Source organism: Mauremys mutica, chromosome 9 (assembly GCF_020497125.1).
Source record: "Mauremys mutica isolate MM-2020 ecotype Southern chromosome 9, ASM2049712v1, whole genome shotgun sequence".
Classification (NCBI taxonomy): domain Eukaryota; kingdom Metazoa; phylum Chordata; order Testudines; family Geoemydidae; genus Mauremys; species Mauremys mutica.
Genome location: NC_059080.1, coordinates 23,526,329 through 23,549,247, shown reverse-complemented (window position 1 = coordinate 23,549,247; position 22,919 = coordinate 23,526,329). Strand labels below are relative to the sequence as shown.

General features: G+C 42.9%; 1 protein-coding gene across 1 annotated transcript in view; it reads right to left on the bottom strand.

The window, feature by feature from the left end:
- AR (androgen receptor) overlaps positions 1–22,919 on the bottom strand; it is a 109,218-nt gene that overhangs the window by 17,829 nt on the left and 68,470 nt on the right. The window contains exons 3-4 of the mRNA XM_045030278.1: positions 21,945–22,061; positions 5,148–5,435 (exon numbers count right to left, since the gene is read on the bottom strand). Coding sequence (XP_044886213.1) covers positions 5,148–5,435; positions 21,945–22,061 — 405 coding nt within the window. The remainder of the gene's footprint in view (positions 1–5,147; positions 5,436–21,944; positions 22,062–22,919) is intronic.

Sequence of the window (22,919 nt, the reverse complement as noted above, 5' to 3'; positions counted from 1 at the left end):
CCTCTTTCTGCTTGGGATTCTTGACTGCAAACCCTCTCTGGTGTTAGGTGCTTATGCCATTTTTGCAAGAAGCTGCTGGGGAGAAGGGGGGAAATCAGTGCTCCCACATCCCAATTGGATACCCTAACCACTGGGCTAAGAGTTATAAGGGAGCTCGATCTCCCCCAAAAGCTGTTTTGTGCAAGCTCATCTACAGGGGCCAGATCCAGTAGGCAAGGTCTGAACATGCAGGTGAGTTTAGTGGAGAAATACCTATATTCCTTCAGTCATGCATCGCTCTGGGGCTTAGGCATACAGATGCCTGGTGTGGGGCGGCAGTGCGCACACTCGGAGGCAGAGACATAGGTGCCTAGGGAACTTTTACTGCAAAAATATAGGCACAAAATGATTTTAGGTACCTACAAGTTTTGAGGGCAGCTGAGCAGGAGTTTTGTGAATCCCAGTGGGGCCAGATTTTGGGATTTAGGGGCCTAAAGTGGTACTTCGGTACCTAAGACCTTTTGTGAATCTAGCCCAACACGTGCAAAGTTAAATCTTAATAAGTCAAGTCATTGTTCATTTTAACTTTAAAGCGTTGAAAGCCAGATAGTTTCTTTCAATTAATGTTAACACAATACAGTTTTATGGAGAGATGCTTTTAGCTTCTCTCTTAAACATTTTTATTCGTCAACTAGACATTTTTATTTTTACAAGATTGGCAGCTTATGAGTTTGCTTAATAACAAAAATTGGAAATTTTATTTCCCTTCTCATCAAAATCAGTTATTTTAATTTATTAAATTTTATTGTTTACATTCCATCACTGATTACTGACATACTATATTAAATTGAGGTTTCTAATATAACTGAATACCCACTTTCTGTTCTGGAAGCTGTATTGTCTAGACAGTGGAAAACAGTGTCTGCTCAGAAAGTGGAAAGCAAAGTTTATCCAGACAATGGTAAACACTCCCAGTTAAGTTAGCACCCCTACAGCAAATGAGTGACCTTGTTTAAATGCATTATTAGACAAAAGATTTCTAACAAACTCCAAATAACAAAACACACTGGAGTAGCCACAGAGTCTTAACTCAAAGGGCCAATATGCAGAAATCTTGGAACACTTTAACATGTAAGTATCTATCTTAAAAACCATCAATTTGACAGTTGCCTCTGATGTGGCTGCATGAACACTGGGTCACTGCAGAGAGAATGAGGCATGCTCATCCCCCTTGTCCCTAGCTAAAAGTGACCCAAAATCCAACCGCGGGAAGGGGGGGGGAGAAAACAAAACCAACCAACTGAAGCTGGTCTGTACAGGATCCACCTATTTACCAAGTGTCGTGTAGACAGACTTTTTTTTAAAACAGACAGTGAGAAGTAGGGCTGCAAGGAAAAATTTCAACTACAGCCCAAATTCAAAGGGTGCTTATTAAACATATATGAAGGGAAATCAAACAAAAATGACACAGAAAATTCAAAGGGCAGAAAACCTATCGAGTGTGAAACTGGGCCACATTGACTGGCCACTTACTTAGGAGAAAACAGGAATAAATGCCTCATTATAAACCCATTTTAGAATGCAACCCTAACTATGGAGTCACTACCAGGTACATCCATAAAAAACACCACATTTTATAGGTGTCACCATCAGCCTGTCCTCTGCTCTAGGCACACAGGAATACAATCACTGGCCATTAGGCTGCCAGCAGCTGTGCACTCTAAGGGTACGTCTACAATACGGGATTATTCCGAATTTACATAAACCGGTTTAGCAAAACAGATTGTATAAAATCGAGTGTGCGCGGCCACACTAAACACATTAAATCGGTGGTGTGCGTCCACGGTCCGAGGCTAGCGTCGATTTCTGGAGCGTTGCACTGTGGGTAGCTATTCCGTAGCTATCCCATAGTTCCCGCAGCCTCCCCCGCCCCTTGGAATTTCCGGGTTGAGATCCCAGTGCCTGATGGGGCAAAAATCATTGTCACGGGTGGTTCTGGGTAAATGTCGTCAGTCACTCCTTCCTCTGGGAAAGCAACGGCAGACAAGCATTTTGCGCCTTTTTTCCCTGGATTGCCCTGGCAGATGCCATAGCATGGCAATCATGGAGCCTGTTTTGCCTTTTGTGACTGTCACCGTATGTGTACTAGATGCCGCTGACAGAGGCGATTCAGCAGCGCTGCACAGCAGCACTCTTTTGCTTTTGCATGACAGCAGAGATGGTTACCAGCCATACTGTACCATCTACCATACCATAAATTGGTAATAAGATGATCATGGTTACCAGTCCTTTTGCACTGCACCATTTGCTGCTGTCATAAGTGCCCCTGGCTGAGATCAGCCAGGGGCGCAAAAGCCAAAATTGGGAATGACTCCCTGAGTCAATCCTTCCTTTTTGGTATCTAAAAATAGAATCAGTCCTGCCTAGAATATGGGCAAGGGTACTAGAGAACCACTGTATCATAGAACCAGAGAACACAGCTGCTCTGTGTCAGATCCCGCAGAAATTATGAGCTGTATACTATTCACAGGGGGTGCTCCTGCAACAACCCCACCTGTTGATTCCGTTCTTCCCCCAGCCTTCCTGGGCTACTGTAGCATTGTCCCCCCACTTGTGTGATGAAGTAATAAAGAATGCAGGAATAAGACACAGTGACTTGTTAGTGAGAAATGAGTGGAAGGCAGCCTCCAGCTGCTATGATAGTCCAGACAGGACATTAAGCAGTGTGGAGGAGAGGAGCCCAGCATCCCACTGCTAGTCCAGGGGCAATTGAATCTTTTCTTTACACATGAAGGGTGGGGGCTGATGGAGCTCAGCCCCCTGTTGCTACGATGAAGACGGTTACCAGCCATACTGCACCATCTACCAGGAAAAATTAGGAGCAGGCGCCCTTGATCGACCTCACGGATGCTAGTCGGCATGGTTACCAGTCCTTTTGCACTGCCCCATGTGCCAATAGGCTGATGATGACGATGGATATCAGCCATATTGTACCATCAGCCACCCATGGCGGGGGGGAGCAAGGATGTTGGTGTTGAGTGCTGCAGCATCGTGTCTATCTGCAGCATTCAGTAAAGATAGGGTGACATGTAAAAGAGTCAAGAGAGGATTGTTTTCCCTTTCACTTCTGGGGGTGGGTGGGGGGGTGCGTAAATTGCCGAGCTATGCCCTGACCCACCGTGGACATTGTGTTTGACCCTAGAAGCATTTGGAGCTCAGCCAAGAATGCAAATGCTTTTCGGAGACTGCAGGAACTGTGGGATAGCTTGAGTCCTCCAGTCCATGAGCATCCATTTGATTCTTTGGCTTTCCGTTACGCTTGTCATGCAGCAGTGCGCTGAGTCCCTGCTATGGCGTCTGTCTGGAGATTTTTTAAAAATGATTTTGAATTTCGTCTTCTGTAACGGAGCGCTGATAGAACAGATTTGCCTGCCCTTACAGCAATCACATCCGCATGGTCCATGCTGGAGCTCTTTCTTTATTTTGATTTTTAACTGCATCGCCATACGTGCTGATCGGAGCTCCACGCTGGGCAAACAGGAAATATTCAAAAGTTCGCGGGGCTTTTCCTGTCTACCTGGCCACTGCATCTGAGTTCAGATTGCTGTCCAGAGCGGTCAGTGGTGCACTGTGGGATACCACCCGGAGGCCAATACTGTCGATCTGCGGCCACACTAACCCTAATCCGATATGGTAATTCCGATACTAGCGCTACTTCTCTCGTTAGGGAGGAGTACAGAAACCGGTTTAAAGAGCCCTTTATATCGATATAAAGAGCCTCTCAGTGTGGACGGGTGTGGCGTTAAATCGGTTTTACGCTCCTAAAACCGGTTTAAATGCCTAGTGTAGACCAGGCCTAAGAATCAAATGCATGAAACAGGACATCTTCAGGCATCTTTGGAAGCCAGAGGGTTAATGAAATCAGAGAGTCTGTCTAGAATGTAGGTTTGGTTGACGTTTGCCACAGGATAACCCTTTCTGAAGCTCACTTCTCTCCTGTAGCTGTCTCTTGCAGTATGCTATAAACTATGAAATAGTGTTAATCTGCTAATAACACATTCATTTAATATTGCTACGTATGATAACATTAAATTAATTTGTGCTAAATAATTATAATTTGTGTTAAATAACCCAAAATCCAATCAATTTTTGGCACACTTAGACTTCCAAGAATGATTGTCCCATAGTTTTATGTGACTGAGAGAGACACAGAGAAAATTTTGCATTTAAAACTCTGACAAATTATATTAAGATGAAATTCCAGCACTTGGAGGAGATACAATGTGAAACAGGCTGGGACCGCATAGATTCTTTCATGCCAATGTGTTCTGTTCCCTAACTACTTTCAGCCTGGTTTTACTCATCTTCCACCTCCTACATTATCAAACAGCATTGTTTTTATTCCTTCCCTCAGAGAATTCACTCCTTCCATCCTCTCCCAGGAGTGTGTCACGGTGTTGGTCCTTTATTTTAAGAAGTAATGCTGCAGCTCCTGCCTGAACCTAACATTCCTCCTAAAGCAGACAGAGATCATTGCACAGAGAAGAATAGAGAAGCTTCTCTTCCTTACAGCAACTTCCACCCCTGCTGGTCTAGAAAACATTCAGATTAGGGTGACCAGAGAGCAAGTGTGAAAAATCGGGACGGGGTGGAGGGTAATAAGAGCTTATATAAGAAAAAGACCCAAAAATCGGGACTGTCCCTATAAAATCGGGACATCTGGTCACCCTAATTCAGATATTTGAAAAACCCAGTGCTTAGATTTGCAGAAGCTATTTAACTGTGGCCAAAACCATACCCATGTGATAACCACCTGCCAAAGGAATGAACCCAAGCAGGGACTGAACCCAAAAGTTTTCATTCTAAAAGCACAAGCCTCTTCTGGTTGAGCTAAAGGGGCAAACGTCTACAGCAGCAGCAGACTCAATAACCTCTCATGGACCAGCCACTAGAGGGGCACAAATCCCATGCTACGGCAATGTTGGTTACACTCAAATGTTGTGGGTATAATTTGTGCTCACAGAAGAAAACATTCTGAAAATGCACCCCTACAAATGTTGTGGTTTTGGGGCCCAGATTATATGATTCTTCTATTGAAACATGTCCCTGCCATGATTTGAGTGTGATGGTTTTAGGGATGTAGGGGAAGGTGCTGGAATTTTTCTCACCTGGCAAGGCCTTTGCCCACTTCACCACATGCACCAGCTGCCTCTCCCCAAGCTCATTCAGGCTGGTCAGCAGAGCAGCAAAGGAGTCAGGCTGGTTGTTGTCATGGCCTGCACACACCACACCAGGCTCAATGGCTTCCAGGACGTTGAGGAAAATGGGCTGGCACTCAAACCCATCGATGCGTGTCATCACCATCTTGGAGGCCTGCTCATCTGTTGGGCTGGATGAGCTGGCTCCCTCACCATCCTCTTGCAGCTTCAGGTTGCCCAATTTCTTCAGCTTGCGGGCTGTGAAAAATGACACAGCTCGGCATGATGGTTAAATATAAAACAATCTTAAGGCTTCTTACACTTCCAGCCCCACCACCCACAAGGAGGGTGAAGCTGAAAGAGAGCTGCACCTTCACATTTAGTCTAGCGACAGCCACAGCGTGGAAAGTTATCCAGGTGCCATGGTAATGGGGCACTGTGTAAGAACAAGGATGGAGGTCTATTATACATAGAAAGCATTCAAGCCATTAATCCATACATGGCAAACAGTGTTACTGAGACAAGGACAAGGTTGCTTGACCTCAGGAGCGATCAGTCCCATCTGCATGGTGTTACTTTCAGATATATTTATTTTGGAAGGATTGGGGAGAGAAGAAGAATATGACTGCATGTGTGTGTTAAGGAAAGAGTGGGTGGGGGGGGCATGTATTGATCCAAACAACTATGCAAGTAAAAAAAACCCATAACCCAACATATGACCGACAGCAAATAAATCACTGCACCATGCAACTCGGAAGCACAGAAGCCCATCACCCTGTGGCACCACAACGTAGCACAATCTCTACATCATAGTTATCCTGCTGGAAATTTATATTACATCCATCACTGTGGTATCTAGGCACTATTGCCATGCAAATTATTGTGACATCACAAATCCAATACTGTAACTTTATTACAGGATTAAGCAGAGGGAGAAAATAAGCCATGAACAGCCAATTGAACCTAAGCCAAACACTGTAGGACTCAAGCATTCCTACTTGATACTCACTCTACAAATGGATCAAGGAAATCAAAAGACTAGATGGCACCAGAGCTGCTTCACCACAACCATCTCAGTCACTTCCTTCAAAACAGGCAACACTGAAGACAAGATGGCAATTAGCCGGGATCAGGTGGAGCTGCAGCCTTGTGGATGTGTGATGTCAGCATACAGATGGCAAATTGAGGTGCATAGGATGCCACAATGAGGATATCCTAGAAGCCAACACCTACACTCTACAGTGATGGACCTCATAGATTAGACAGACAGATACATTAGATCAGTGGCTCTCAACTCTTCCAGACTACTGTACCCCTTTCAGGAGTCTGATTTACCTTGCATACCCCCACATTACACCTCATTTTAAAACGACTTGCTTACAAAATCAGACATAAAATACAAGTCTCACTGCACACTATTATTGAAAAATTGCTCGTTTTCTCACTTTTACCGAATAATTATAAAATTAATCAACTGGAATATAAATATTGTGCTTAAATTTCAGTGTACAGTATATGTATGAAATTTTAGTTTGTCCTGACTATGATAGTGCTTTTTATGTACCCTGTGGTAAAACTAGGCAAATATCTACATGATTTGATGTACCCCCTGGAAAACCTCTGCATACACCCAGGGGTACACGTACCTCTGGTTAAGAACCACTGCATTAGATAGATGGACAGATGGTTAGATCTCACATACAAATTATACAGTCCATGAACAAAATACCAGGAACTTCATGTGTACAATTTAGAAATGCTTTGAGATTGGGTATTTAGTGTTCAGTTTAATTTATAATGGCTCATACGTATGAAATTTACGGAGCTGAGCATGTTACTCTAGATGGTAAACCTTTTATCCCCAACAGCCCCAATGAAAATTAATCAATCACGATAAAAAGCTGATTGCTTAGTTCAAGCACAGAAAATAACACAAAAACTGTTGCCCTTGGGGTTCTGGCTCCTACGTTATATGATACTCATCTGAAACTTCCTTTCGGCTGTAATTAGAAAAGCAAGCCTCAAAACGTAAAAATGTCAAGTCAAAGTGCAGCTTTGTAAATCAATGCAAAGGCTGATCTTTAAATAATATGCTTTGGATGATCTACAGTAATAGCAATTAAGGGAGGCTGCTCTGAGAAAATGAGAACAAGGCCATAAAAATCAGAGAGTAGCATGGAAAACAAGACCAAAGTGCAGCATGACATAGTCTTGCAATTATTTGTGTGGGTCACAAGCAAAACAAAAAACAAAATCACTCCTCTCAAACTCCTCCAAATCTCTGATGGCAGACATATCATCAGGACTCAGAGTGATGTAGCTGCCCCCCGCCCCCCGTTAGTAACCTTGAGATACCTTCCCTAAAAAATCTATCATCAAGACAGAACAGGAGAACTGTGCACTGTAAGTCAATAGGTGATTTGGGTTTGGACAAACAAGGAGAGACATGAGTACAAAGTGCCGATTCCCAGTTATTAGAAATCCCACCATAATCCATAAAAAATCTGGAAAGGCTGGAGGCATGAATGAGCGAGTCAATGTCATGGTGACATGCTGATGTCCTTCAGTTCAACCCTGTGCTGTACTTTTAAAAATCTATGTGCTTATAGGGAACAAGGTCCTTCCACTTCAATGAGGGAGAGAAATTTCAAATCAGTCCCTTCAGTGCTGAATAATCAAGACAAATAAACCAAGAAAAGTGTCAGCCATTATAGGTCCTGCATCTACAAAGAGGTAGCTGTTATTGTATGCTATAACATACATGTGCATGGATCTGTTTATATGTGAGACCTACAGTAAGTGTTGTATTCATTTTTTAAAGATTGAATTAATAGTGGTAAAAAGGATCATTGTGAAGAAAGAAAACAGTTAGTTGAAATAATCACCCCAACTCTAATGAGAATATATATGTTATATATGTTATTGTCCACAAGGAGTGTCAGTGATATGTATAATTCCCATTTCACAGAGAAAGAAGATATAAGCATTTGTGTTTATTTTTATTGCCAGGGATGGAGAAGTTTGATTCTTCCCATCACCAATGAAAATCTGATTTACTAGATCCAGAGGAATTTCAGATCTTTTCTCAGTGGAGGAATTATATTGTATTCAGCCTGAAAAATGAGCAGCTTTCTCTAAGGTATTTGTATTTCCATGGCATTGGTGTGTACTTCTCTAGGACCGTATATGTCCCATCCCATATCATGTTACCTATCCAGTCCTTTTCAATGTTTTACCTTTTTAATTTTTTTTTAAATCTAAAAACATGAGAGGTTGTTTCAGTGAAAGCATGGGTGAAGCATTCAGACATCTGGACAAACACAGCATCCAGGGAAACACCTCGCCCTCCTCCCCACCACCTTTCAAATTAGCACAGCTCCTCTTGACTGGTATTTTGCTTTGCTTATGTGCACAAAATTCCCACTGATGGCAACTGTCACTCTGCACATGCATAGGAGCAAAAATAATTAGAGTCAAGCTCTACTGTGAAGATATGAGAGGAGGTTTTTGGCTCCCCATCCTCAATCTGTAAATAATGTGCTGCCATCATTACAAATACCCTTGCAAAATAATTAGATGAATAATGATAGTGAAAAATATATTAACTGCTTTTGCTGTTACTAGAAATATGAAAAATCTGGGAGCCTTACAATATACTGGGTTAAATGCATTGGTCTTCCACCTACTTACCACAAATTACAAGTGAGATGAGTTTGATATTCTCACTTTACTCTTTATTCAATAAATATTTCTGTTGTGTTTGGGGAAAAGCCAGATAATGTATTCACATCATATGATGATGATGATAATGATGAAATACTTTGCATTCCAACAGTAACTAAGGAGGGTGTAAACAGCAGCTACTAAAGTGAGGCATCTTTAAATGAGCAGGTCTGGATAACATGCTTCCAAGAGTTTTAAAAAGGAGTTTGCTGAAGAGCTCTGTGGACCACTAATGTTGATTTTTATTAAGTCTTGGAACACTGGGGGAAGTTCTAGAGCACCAGAAGAAAGTTAATGTGCCAATACTTACAAAGGGTCAATGGGCTCACTAAAGTAATTACAGGACTGTCTGCCTGATTTCAAACCTAGGCTAAATAATGGAATGACTGCAAAAAGAAGGTAATACCAGTAATGCAATTTAACATGGAAAATACATCTTGTCAAACTACCTTAATATCATTTTTGATAACAAATGTGGTTGGTAAAGGTAACAGTGTTGACGTACTACACTTCTGTAAGTCATTTGACTCAGTACCACAACACATTTTGATTAATAAACTATAATGATGCAAAATCTACACGGCACATAGTAAGTGGGTTAAAAACTAGTTAACTGATATGTTTCAAAATGTAATTGTAAATAGGGAATCATCACTGAGTGGGTGTGAGACTAGTGGGATCCTGCAGGGATTGGTTCTTGGCCCTACACTATTACAAAAAATATATGAATGACCTGGAAGAAAACAAACTCATCATTGATAAAGTTTGCAGTTGACGAAGAGATTGGGGAAGTGGTAAACAATGAAGAGGACAAGTCACTGACACAGAATGATCTGAATCCCTTGGTAAACCTGCTGCAATAAAACAATATGTTTCAATACGGCCAGATGTAAGGGTCACATATCTAGGAACAAAGAATGTAGGCCATGCTGACTCTAACTTGGGAAGCAGTGACTGAAAAAGACTCAGGGTCAGGGTGGATAATCAGCTGACCGTAAGCTCCCAGGGCCATGCTGTGGCCAAAAGGGATAACGTGATCCTTGTATGTATAAATGGGAACATCAAGTAGGAATAGGGAGGTTATATTACCTCTGTATTTGGCACTGGGGCAAATGCTATTGGAATACTGTGTCCAGGTCTAGTGTTAGGAATGATTAAAGGACTTGAAAACATGCTTTATAGTGAGAAATGCAAGGAGTTCAATCTAATTACCTTATCAAAGAGAAAGTTTAGGGGTGATTTGATCACAGTTTATAAAAACCTACATGGGGAACAGAAATTTGATACAAGAGGGCTCTTCAGTATGGCAGACAAAGATATAATAAGATCCAATGGCTGGAAGTTGAAACTAGACAAATTCAGACAAGAAAAAAGACGCAAATTTTAAACACTGAGGATAACTGACTATTGAAACAGCTTACCCAGGGTTGTGATGGATTCTCCGTCACTGGACATTTTAAAACCAAGACTGGATATTTTTCTAAAAGATATGCTCTAGTTCCACCACAGCTATTGGACTTGCAGCAGGAATTAATTCAGGGAAGTCCTGTGGCCTGTGTTATACAGGAGGTCAGATTAGATGATCACAATGGGTCCTTCTGGCTTTAATATGTAAGACTGAAGCATGTCTGCCACATTTCAGTCTCTGGTAAGGAGGAAATCCAGACTGGAACAACAGGGGGTGCTACAAGTCAGGAATGAGGTGCATGGGCAGAACTGTGGGCTGGGAAGCCAAGACCAGAATAGCAGTGGGTTCTACAGGCTGCGATTACAGTCCACTATCAGTGTGTGGGTAGTCTATACATATGGAACAACACGTGTGTGCGCTCTAGGTCAGGACTATAGTGTACTGGAAGCCCCTATTTAGGCAATGCCCTTGACTGGAGTGTCAGAAAGTTTTGCAAGTCAGGACTAAAATGGACTGACAAAATTATAAGGACCTAAGAAAATAAGAACAATCAGACCAATGGTCCATCCAGCCCAGTATCCTGTCTTCTGACAGTGGCTGGGTGCTTCAGAGGGAATGAACAGAACATGCAATCATCAAGTGATCCATCCCATCATCCACTCCCAGCTTCTGGCAGTCAGAGACTAGGGACATTCAGAACATATGGGGTTGCATCCCTGACCATCTTGACTAATAGCCATTGATGGACCTATCCTCCATGAACTTATCTAGTTCTTTTCTGAACCCTGTTATACTTTTGGTTTTCACAACATCCCCTGGCAATGAGTTCCTTAGATTGACTGTGCATTGTGTGAAGAAATATATCCTTTTGTTTGTTTGTTTTAAATCAGCTGCCTATTAATTTCATTGGGTGACCCCTGGTTCTTGTGTTATGTGAAGGGGTAAATAACACCTCCTTATTCACTTTCTCCACACCATTCACAATTGTATAGACCTCTATCATATCCTCCCCTTAGTCGTTTCTTTTCCAAGCTGATAAATCCCAATCTTTTAAATCTCTCCTTATATGGAAACTGTTCCATACCCCTACTCATTTTTGTTGCTCTTCGCTGTACCTTTTCCAATGCTAATACATCTTTTTTGAGATGGGGCAATCAGAACTGCATGCAGTATTCTAGGTGTAGGCATTCCATGGATATATATAGTGGCATTATGACATTTTCTGTCTTATTATCTATCACTTTCCTAATGGTTCCAAACATTTTGTTTGCTTTTTTGATTGCTACTGCGCATTGAGTGGATGTTTTCAGAGAACCATCCACAGTGACTCCAAGATCTCTTTCTTGAGTGGTAACAGCTAATTTAGACCCCATCATTTTTTATGCATAGTTGGGATTATGTTTTCCAATATGCATTACTTTGCATTTATAAATTGAATTTCATCTACAATTTTGTTGCCAAGCCACCCGGTTTTGTGAAATCCCTTTGGAACTCTTTGCATTCAGCTTTGGACTTAACTATCTTGAGTAATTTTTTATTGTCTGCAAATGTTGCCACCTCACTGTTTATCCCTTTTTCTGGATCATTTATGAATATGTTGAATAGTACTGGTCCCAGTACAGACCCCTGGGGGACACCACTATTTACCTCTCTCCGTTCTGAAAACAGCATTTATTCCTACCCTTTGTTTCCTGTCTTTTAACCTGTTACTGATCCATGAGAGGACCTTCCCTCTTATCCTATGACTGCCTACTTTGCTTAAGAGCCTTTCATGAGGGACCTTGTCCAAGGCTTTCTGAAAGTCCAAGTACACTAAATCTTCTGAATATCCCTTGTCCACACATTTGTTGACACCATCAAAGAATTTGAATAGATTGGTGCATGACCAAAACTGGAAGAGGACTGTGTAAGGTTCATTAGTAGAGATGTTTGGTTGCTTACAGGTGGAACAGAAGGGTTACTGCAGGTCAGGATTGAGATGCATCAGCACAGCTGTATAGGTGTTCAGGTCTGCAATAACAAGGGAGACTCTAGGGCAGGCGTGATGTGCATTGGGGACTCTTGCTGAAAAGTTACAAACGTTACCAAGTGCTATAACTACTTCACTTCTTCCATTGTCCCCCTTTTTTTGGTTTGATGGTATGGGTCATGAGAAGATCCTTTTTAATGGATTTCAGCTCTCATGTCAGAGTGAACTAAATCAATAATGAAGGCTTCAGAACTGCAATTCTGTGCCAAAGCAGAGAGAGTTTTAAATAAGACATTTGCTTGGTCTCCTCCCTATAGCACTATAAATACTCAAAGCTGCAGGTTCCCTGGTCACACATAGCTCTCTACCCAGAAGTGACTGGTGATTAATAAACAGTTAATATGAACTGTTTGACCCTAGAAGCATTCTTGAATGCTTTGTCTTTCTACTGGGGGGAAAAATAGCAGTGCGTGAATTCACAGCATACATTGCTTTAGAATTACTTTTAAACCAGCATTAAAAACAAATGTAAAACAGACGAGGCAGAACAAGTCAGGGTGACCTGGAGAGTGAAAACTACGCCCCATCGTTAGCAGCATTAATTGTCAGTCTGTCCTATGTGAGAACGTAGCAATGATGTATGGCCGCTTTTATTCAAGGAAACTTCACTATGAATCTTTAAGTAAAAAGGAAAAGAGCTTAAAAATAAATAAAGGCATGTTAGCTTTTGCAAACATAACAAAAGGCTGCTCTGTTGGTCAAGGGCTTAGCGCTCTGCACTGTTGTGCTGGAGATCCTGGTTTGATTCCTTGTCTCTGTCCTTCCCAGGTTGGCAAGGGCCAGAAGTAATACATACAGTGCACTGTTGAACAGTGACCCCTCTGGCCAATTAAGGAAGTGCAGATCAGTTCCCAAAGGAGTCCCACTCTAGCATTCCTCATTCCAAAGATGGCTATGATGAGCCTCCAGGGGATATATGTATTGATCCTGCACTATTACAATCAATGGGAGTTTTGCCATTACCTTAAGTGACAGTCAGGGCTATAAGGCAGGAAATAATGCGAGCCTTCGGAATGTAATGGAGTCCCTCCCAAGCACATCCTTTACACTGGCGGTAGGAGATGTCACAATACCAGGGAGGGAGAGGAATTATTTAAGCTCAGCACCAACGTGGACAGAAGAACAAATGGCTATAAACTGGCCATCAGGAAGTTTTGGTTGGCCATGTCCAGCAGGTTGGCCATGTTCAGCAGTAAAAAAATTATTGTTCAAACATCACGACCCATCAGGGGCGTGTAGGGTTTTCTTTCATGATGCATTTCTGCTTTGAAACATGCTCCAAATGGTGTCTTCTTAACTTTGCTGATCTGCTCCTCATATGAATTCAGTCACATTTGCTCACTTTGCTGGCTAAATCTTTCTCTGGTGGGTCTTACTTCTGTTAGCCCTTCATATTCAACTAAACTCTGGAGGAACAAGCAGCATTCCATTCTGAACTGTATGCTATCAACTGAAATTGATAGTGAAGTTCTGACTACGAAATGTCCCTTGTTGCCAAAGAGTGAGCAGGAAAAACCTCAGCTTGACTCACAGGCACCAAAGTGTTTCCAGAGTTGGAAGACAGTAAAAACAACCCCCTCGTCTTCTACTTGTAAAAGAGCAAATTTGATCTGGACTCACAGAGACAAAAAAGAGAGCCCCACTATTCCATTTTTACAATCACATTTTGGAGCAGAACTGAGCTTTGAATGACAAATTCAAAACAGCTGAATGTTCTGAACAGCTCACCGAGGTATGTTTTCACCTTACAAGGACTGTTGGTTTTTCTTATATCAGGTGAGGCAGAACCCATCCATTTTTACTTCCTGCACTTTGGGTCTCTCCCACATCTTGCTCATACAGTGATGCTTGATTGTGAAAGAGTCACGGTCTATTGGACATATTAATCTATGAAAGAGCCAGCTTTCAGGTTATGTAGCCTGCCTCTCCCCCACCTGGCACAGTGTGATTGAACAGCTAGCCAGACCTTGTGCGCTAATCCAGCAGTGAGAGAGCATGAGAGCGAGAGAGCGTGTTTACATTCGGCAATTTATTTTCCCTACTTCTTGTCTGGAAGGAATGGATGGTGAGGGTTGGGCTGATTGCTTGCCTCTGATCTTCCCCTCATTGTGTTATTACCATTTTTTCAAATGCACTATTTGCTGGTGTAAACATGGAAGGGTCAGGGAGGGCACTTACTGCTCTACTGAGTGTGTGTGCATGATGGGGAGAGGGGAGTGGTTAGAATAATCTTGGAGATGGGGAAAAAAACTAGTCTAAATCATTGCTCCCTAGAGACCAACAAAACTGAGCCTTTTCACTGACAAGTTCCTTGACTATTTCACAGCAGCCTAACAATCCCCATCATATATTATCCAGCTCAGCAATGGAAAACACTGTGAAATTAACGTGTTTATGTAGCTAACAATCATTAATGAAGGCTCCCACACCTCATTTTGTGCTGTGTTTAATGCTGCCAGTCTCTTTCATTTTCATTATATTATACCATAGGTAGCTTAACTGGCAACTCCCTTGCTCTGGCTGTTAGATGTTCCATCAGCCCAGTTTCAGGGTATTTTCTGCCCCCTGCTCACATCAAATATACATCAAAGTTCACCACAGATGAGTCATTAATGGTACTTTTAAATAAAAGTATTTTAACAAATAAAGAGTATAAATCTGAGAGGAAACTTGGCAGCACTTGGGCATGTTGATACTTGTACATGGAAATGTGGTAGTTGAGGTTGGTAAAGTGCCTACTTGTAAAAGAGAGTAGGTTTGGCCAATTAAGCTACAGAGTCTAGATTTCAAACCTCAGACTTTGAAAGTTTGGTTTCGAGTTGGCTTTGACAAAGCTGCATCGTATGTTTTTCATCTTTTATTCTTCTATGGTAGTTGGCCTGGAGACCTGGCAAAAATGACTTTCAAACATGGACCTTACCCTGCACAGACTTTCAGTTAGTCAAAAAGACAGAACCAGATATTCATTTACACTAGGCCTTTTACATCACTCGGGCGGTATAAAGTCACCCGAAAGTGGGAGTGAGTGGTGTAAAGGTGCTTTGGTGTAACTGAAAATCTGGCCCCCACAGTTTTTATTAAATTTCCCTGGATTAACAAGAGTTTAAATTAAGGGAAGGAATGTTTCTTGAAATGCAAACAAAAAGTTAGTTAAATCTCAGAACTTAAAATAAAACATTCCAGATGTTTCATGAAACTAAATATCACCTGGGTTCCTACCAGGCCCATTTACCCTTTTACTAGTTACTAACTGGTACACTGACTCTGTTAACTGGCTACGTGATTAACATGAGCTACTCCAAATACTGATGTAGCCTCCCCATATGGCGCCTTCAGGTAGAACCAAAAAATTAAGTGATTAGTGTAACAACACAGCCTTGAAGAGATATATTAACTACCAACTCAGCAATCGGAGCAGACAGAAAAGGCAGAGGAAACAGGACTTCTCTCTCTCTCTTCCTGGTATTTACTGACCCAGAAATGGCTTGTCTATTGGGATTCGTTTCTTCATTAAACGATAGCTGCTTGCACACTCCAAGAGGAGCATGGTGACCTGGAAACAAGCCAACTGCAGCAAAAGAAGCCTTCGTATTTCCTGTGATGCCCCCAGTTAGTTATGGGGCATCAGCCTGAGTTTTAAAAACATCTGCTTAATACAGTGTCTCCTCTGTGATATTCTAAGGACATTTTTGTTGGCCCCGCTGAGCTGCACATTTCAGTGCACTTAGAAGTTTTTGTGGGGATTTGTAGTACTTGCTTTGCTGCTAACTCACATACCTGGTATGGCAGGTGACACTTGGATCCAGCATGGCCCCCTCTGAAGTGCTAACAACCCAATGGAACATCAGGAATGCCAGGGTGACACACCAGGGAGAGTGGACTGTAGCCGCTCTGACCCCCTTTTTTCTGATCTAATGTTTCCACCAGCCGACACAGGGAAAATAAAAAGATGTTCTCTTCTAGGAAAGAGGTGTGTTCTCAGCTCGAGTTAACTAACATGGAGTAAATTCCTAGTAAAGACAAGGCAGTCTGTAGCTTTCACAAGGGTGAGCAGGTCAAGTTAGGATACATTTACACTGAAAAAAAAAAAAAAAGGCCAGTGGTAGCAAGTCTCAGAGCCTGGGTCAGTAGACTCAGGCTCATACTATGGACTAAAAATAGCAATGGAGATGTTCTTGCTCAGACTGGGTCTCAGAGCCTTGGCTCCAGCCCAAGTGAGAATGTCTACACTGCTATTTTTAGCCCCATAGAGTGAGACCAGTGTGCTTGAGTCAGTTGACCTGGGCTCTGACACACAGCCCTGTAGACATACCCTTAGAGACCATAGGGGAGTCTAGGGCTTACCTTCACCCGCTAACGCTGCTGAAAGCTACGAACTGCCTTGTTTTCACTAGAATTTGACCTTGTGTTAGCTAACTTGAGATAAGACCACACCTTTTTTTCCACTAGTGAACACAAAAGCTTAAAGGCCCGCAAAGAAAACCGCTGATGTGGACGGAGAACTCTACAACTCTGTGACTTTTAATTAACTTCAGGCCTTTCCACAAATGTTCAAGTGAAATGTGATCAGGCAGCCACAGGGGAAGCCAGGGTTCAAGCTGTTTATTGAAAAACAAACACTCGCTCTCCCCTTATTGACCAAGTGATGATGTCAAGCACAGATCAGAGAACCAGTAATATGGGAGTTCTCAACTAACTCTGACTCTGCCTTATTGTGAGACCCTTCATTTCTCTATGCCTGTTTTCCTACCTGTAAAATCAGGTATCAGAGAGGTAGCCGTGTTAGTCTGGTTCTGTAAAAGCAGCAAAGAATCCTGTGGCACCTTATAGACTAACAGATGTTTTGCAGCATGAGCTTTCGTGGGTGAATGCCCACTTCGTCGGATGCAAGAGTGGAAATTTCCAGGGGCAGGTAAATATAAGCAAGCAAGAAGCAAGCTAGAGATAACGAGGTTAGATCAATCAGGGAGCATGAGGCCCTGTTCTAGCAGTTGAGGTGTGAAAACCAAGGGAGGAGAAACTGGTTCTGTAGTTGGCAAGCCATTCACAGTCTTTGTTTAATCCTAAACTGATGGTGTCAAATTTGCAAATGAACTGAAGCTCAGCAGTTTCTCTTAGAAGTCTGGTCCTAAAGTTTTTTTGCTGGAGGATGGCCACCTTAAGATCTGCTATTGTGTGGCCAGGGAGGTTGAAGTGTTCTCCTACAGGTTTTTGTATATTGCCATTCCTAATATCTGATTTGTGTCCATTTATCCTTTTCCTTAGAGACTGTCCAGTTTGGCCGATGTACATAGCAGAAGGGCATTGCTGGCATATGATGGTATATATTACATTGGTGGATGTGCAGGTGAATGAACCGGTGATGGTGTGGCTGATCTGGTTAGGTTCTGTGATGGTGTTGCTGGTGTAGATATGTGGGCAGAGTTGGCATCGAGGTTTGTTGCATGGATTGGTTCCTGAGCTAGAGTTACTATGGTGCGGTGTGCAGTTACTGGTGAGAATATGCTTCAGGTTGGCAGGCTGTCTGTGGGCGAGGACTGGCCTGCCACCCAAGGCCTGTGAAAGTGTGGGATCATTGTCCAGGATGGGTTGTAGATCCCTGATGATGCATTGGAGGGGCTTTAGCTGGGGACTGTATGTGATGGCCAGTGGAGTCCTGTTGGTTTCTTTCTTGGGTTTGTCTTGCAGTAGGAGGCTTCTGGGTACACGTCTGGCTCTGTTGATCTGTTTCCTTATTTCCTCGTGCGGGTACTGTAGTTTTCAGAATGCTTGGTGGAGATTTTCTAGGTGTTGGTCTCTGTCTGCGGGGCTAGAGCAGATACGGTTGTACCTCAGTGCTTGGCTGTAGACAATGGATCTTGTGGTGTGTCCGGGATGGAAGCTGGAGGCATGAAGGTAGGCATAGAGGTCGGTAGGTTTTCAGTATAGGGTGGTGTTAATGTGACCATCACTTATTAGCACCGTGGTGTCTAGGAAGTGGACCTCCCGTGTAGATTGGTCCAGGCTGAGGTTGATGGAGGGGTGGAAGCTGTTGAAATCGTGGTGGAATTTTTCCAGAGTCTCCTTCCCATGGGTCCAGATGATGAAGATGTCATCAATGTAGCATAGGTAGAGAAGGGGTGTGAGTGGACGGGAGCTGAGGAAGCGTTGTTCCAGGTCGGCCATAAAAATATTGGCATATTGTGGGGCCATGCGGGTGCCCATAGCGGTGCCACTGATCTGGAGATATATATTGTCATCAAATTTGAAATAGTTGTGTGTGAGGATAAAGGCACAGAGCTCAGCAACCAGTTGTGCTGTGGCATCATCAGGGATACTGTTCTTGACAGCTTGTATTCCATCAGTGTGTGGGATGTTTGTGTAGAGAGCCTCTACATCCATGGTGGCTAGGATGGTGTTTTCTGGAAGGTCACCAATGCATTGTAGTTTCCTCAGGAAATCAGTAGTGTCACGGAGATAGCTGGGAGTGCTGGTGGCGTAGGGTCTGAGCAGAGAGTCCACATATCCAGACAGTCCTTCAGTGAGAGTTCCAATGCCCGAGATGATGGGGCATCCAGGATTTCCGGGTTTGTGGATCTTGGGTAGTAGATAGAATAACCCTGGTCGGGGCTCTAAGGGTATGTTGATTTGTTCTGGTGTTAGTGTAGGGAGTGTCCTGAGTAGATGGTGCAGTTTCTTAGTGTATTCCTCAGTGGGATCTGAGGGAAGTAGCCTGTAAAATTTGGTATTGGAGAGTTGTCTGGCGGCCTCCTTTTGGTAGTCAGACCTGTTCATGATGACAACAGCACCTCCTTTATCAGCCTCTTTGATTATAATGTCAGGATGGTTTCTGAGGCTGTGGATGGCATTGCGTTCTGCGCGACTTAGGTTGTGAGGCAAGTGATGTTGTTTTTCCACAATTTCTGTCTGTGCACGTCGGCGGAAGCAATCAATGTATAGGTCCAGACTGTCATTTCGAACCTCAGGAGGAGTCCATGTGGAGTTCTTCTTCTTGTGCTGTTGGTGGGAGGGTAACTGTGTATCAGTGCGATGTTCAGTGTTGTCCTGAAAGTATTCTTTGAGTCGGAGACAGCGAAAGTAGGCTTCCAGATCGCCGCACAACTGTATCATGTTGGTGGGGGTGGCAGGGCAGAAGGAGAGTCCCCGAGACAGGACAGACTGTTCTTCTGGGCTGAGTGTGTGGTTGGATAGATTGCCAACTCTGCCCACATATCTACACCAGCAACACCATCACAGGACCTAACCAGATCAGCCACACCATCACTGGTTCATTCACCTGCACATCCACCAATGTAATATATACCATCATATGCCAGCAATGCCCTTCTGCTATGTACATCGGCCAAACTGGACAGTCTCTAAGGAAAAGGATAAATGGACACAAATCAGATATTAGGAATGGCAATATACAAAAACCTGTAGGAGAACACTTCAACCTCCCTGGCCACACAATAGCAGATCTTAAGGTGGCCATCCTCCAGCAAAAAAACTTTAGGACCAGACTTCTAAGAGAAACTGCTGAGCTTCAGTTCATTTGCAAATTTGACACCATCAGTTTAGGATTAAACAAAGACTGTGAATGGCTTGCCAACTACAGAACCAGTTTCTCCTCCCTTGGTTTTCACACCTCAACTGCTAGAACAGGGCCTCATCCTCCCTGATTGATCTAACCTCGTTATCTCTAGCTTGTTTCTTGCTTGCTTATATTTACCTGCCCCTGGAAATTTCCACTCTTGCATCCGACGAAGTGGGCATTCACCCACGAAAGCTCATGCTGCAAAACTTCTGTTAGTCTATAAGGTGCCACAGGATTCTTTGCTGCTGTAAAATCAGGATGCTACTACTTCCATGGCCAGGGCACAGGACGTACAGTGTAACAGCTGCGCTGGTATAGCTGTGCCCTTGTAATACGTTAGTGAAGACGCCCCTATGCTGATGGAAAAGCTTCTCTCATAGGCATAGTTAATCCACTTCTCCGAGAGGCAGTAGCTGTGTTGACAGGAGAAACTCTACCACCAGCATAGTGCTGTCTACACATGATGGGGGGTATGGCTAAGTCTGTACAACTATGTCGCTTAGGGGTGTAGATTTTTCACACCCCTAAGGACTGTAGTTATACCAATATAGGCCTGTAGTGTAGACCTGTTGGATGTGTTTATAAAGCACTCTGAAGATGAAAAGGACTAAGCTTTATTGCTCTCTATATGGGATTAATCTGTATCCATCATGTTGCAGAAAATAAACACAATCGACAAGCAATACATTTGACACCTCAAATGAAAGCATTAATGATACAATTCCGCAACAGCTGGCTTCAGCACACACCAATGTGAATCAGCCCCAGTGGGGTTAAGGAAAAGCCAATATTTTAGTGACTCATTCTTTTATTTTCCAGACTAATACATAACTAATAACAAGGTGCAAGCACCACAATTACGGCTCACACATAACTATCATCTCACCCGGATGGTTATTTTAAAGAAGGAGGAAAGGTCACTAATTAGCTAGAGCTTCTCAGGATTCAAAGAGATTTTAGGAAGGCACATTAGGGAGTCAGCAAAGTAGTTGGAGAATTATACAACTGCAAAGGGGAGAGCTGTGAAATGAGAAAGAATTAAATTGGAGCCTAGAGTCCTTCCATATTTACTGCACCTTTTAAAGGATCAGTCCACTTAAAAGACCAGAGCTATTAAATGATCATAACCCATGCATGTCAAACCACTTCACATCCAGACTAAACAATAAAATGCCCATATTATGAATAGCTTTTAAAAGACCAGGAGATAAAAAATGTTTTGGCATAGAAAGGTTAAATGGCAGTAGGGGAAAAGTCCCTCCAAGAGAAGTCTGTGAAAATATTTCCTGTTATTCAAAGGCAACCACAGTACAACTTCAACATAGTCCACTAGGGATGGGGAAGGCCCTTTTGGGGAGGACTGAACTTGGTCAATTAGTGAGAACAAATACAATATAAAACAAGAGCGAGGGGTCTGCAATTACAAGCTGCAATAACAATAATTGACTTTGACAATACGTAAGTGTTATGATAACTTTTATAATCCACAAGCGTGGGCTGCAGAAATTTTGGGGAAAACAATGAAAGCTCAGTAATACAAGATATGGCACTCTTCTGTTAAATCTTTGTCAGAGGTGGGGAGAGCGAGAACCATTATTTGTGTGGGTTACAGACTGGCAAAGCATGGATTAAAGAGGCCCTACTGCCCAGCTTTATAAAACAATTGAGTCCTCTTAACCCGTTGCCTGCCATGACATGGGACTACTTGTTATCTTTAAACTTTAGGGCTGCATGCTACTCCCAATGGGCCAGATGGGCCTAGGTGGTGTCAGTGGCATGTATCTCACACGTCAGAGATCCTGCAGGGGTAACTGGAAGAAGAGATCTGTAAAAAGAGTGCATTGTGTCCATAATACGCTTATCAGTTAATTGCAAGAATTTAGTGCAGGGCAATGTACAGTTTCTATGGTCAGAGGTGCCAATAGCTTAATCTAGGGAGAGATCTAAAAAAGCGCCACAGGTGTGCGGTCCATATATAAATCATACAGGTGCATATGAAAGCATCAAAGGCTGCTACTGAGCACACACTACCTCCCAGGGTCATCCCTGCTTCATAGCACTTTCGCAGGCGACAGGAAGGGCAGTTTTTTCTTCTGAATTTATCGATGGTGCAGTCATTCCGGCTGGCACACAGGTATTTCTGTTTACCTAGAGACATTAAAGAAAAAGCAGATGGACAATGGTTCCTGCATCTCCACAGATCAGTCAGAAGGTACAGTACAATCAGGACAAGCTCTCATGTTTTCCCATAGCATCGCTGTATGGGCCTGACGCTGTTCCCACTGAACTCAATGGGAGTTTTGAAAATTCACATTCCTAGTTTAGTTTTGTGTGGGTCTTCTAAAAAGAATCTAGTTTTCAGAGCACTGCAGCTCATTTTGGAGGCTGAAAGCCTCTGCATAAGAAGGATGCATATTAAACAGAAAGGATACCATTTTGAGCAAGAAAGGGCTCCTAGCATTGACAGTTTCTGCAGGACATTCCTGATTTGAAATGGTCTTTCCCGCATCTGGCAAGCAGATTGCATGGGATGTTGTGGCAGCAATACAGTTTGGGGGCCAGCACGATGTAATGTTACGAGATCCAAATGCCATATTGTCTTGATGAAACATCTCTGATCTGGAGAATGAAATCTGAAAATGGAAACCCAAGAGGGCAGTGCAATTACCTCCCATTAGCCATCCCACTAGGGCCTTGGGAACTGTGATCATTCCTCCACAGAAAGGAGAGCTGCTGGAAAGGCAAACACAATCTGTATCTCCATCAGGACACTGGACAGATGGAGCTGCTTTCTGATAAAATCTAAATCAGATTGGCGTGGATCCCATCTCCTCCCAGTGGAGCAGTGATGCTTTCTGTTAACTTGCTATTGAGAATTCTAAACATGATTCTTCACTTACTATGTTAGCAATCTTTGTTGCTAGATATGGGAATTTTTACGGGAATTGGCCAGCAGCAAAATATATATGTAAACTGATTTTGCTGTACTAAAACGGCCCCTTTCTT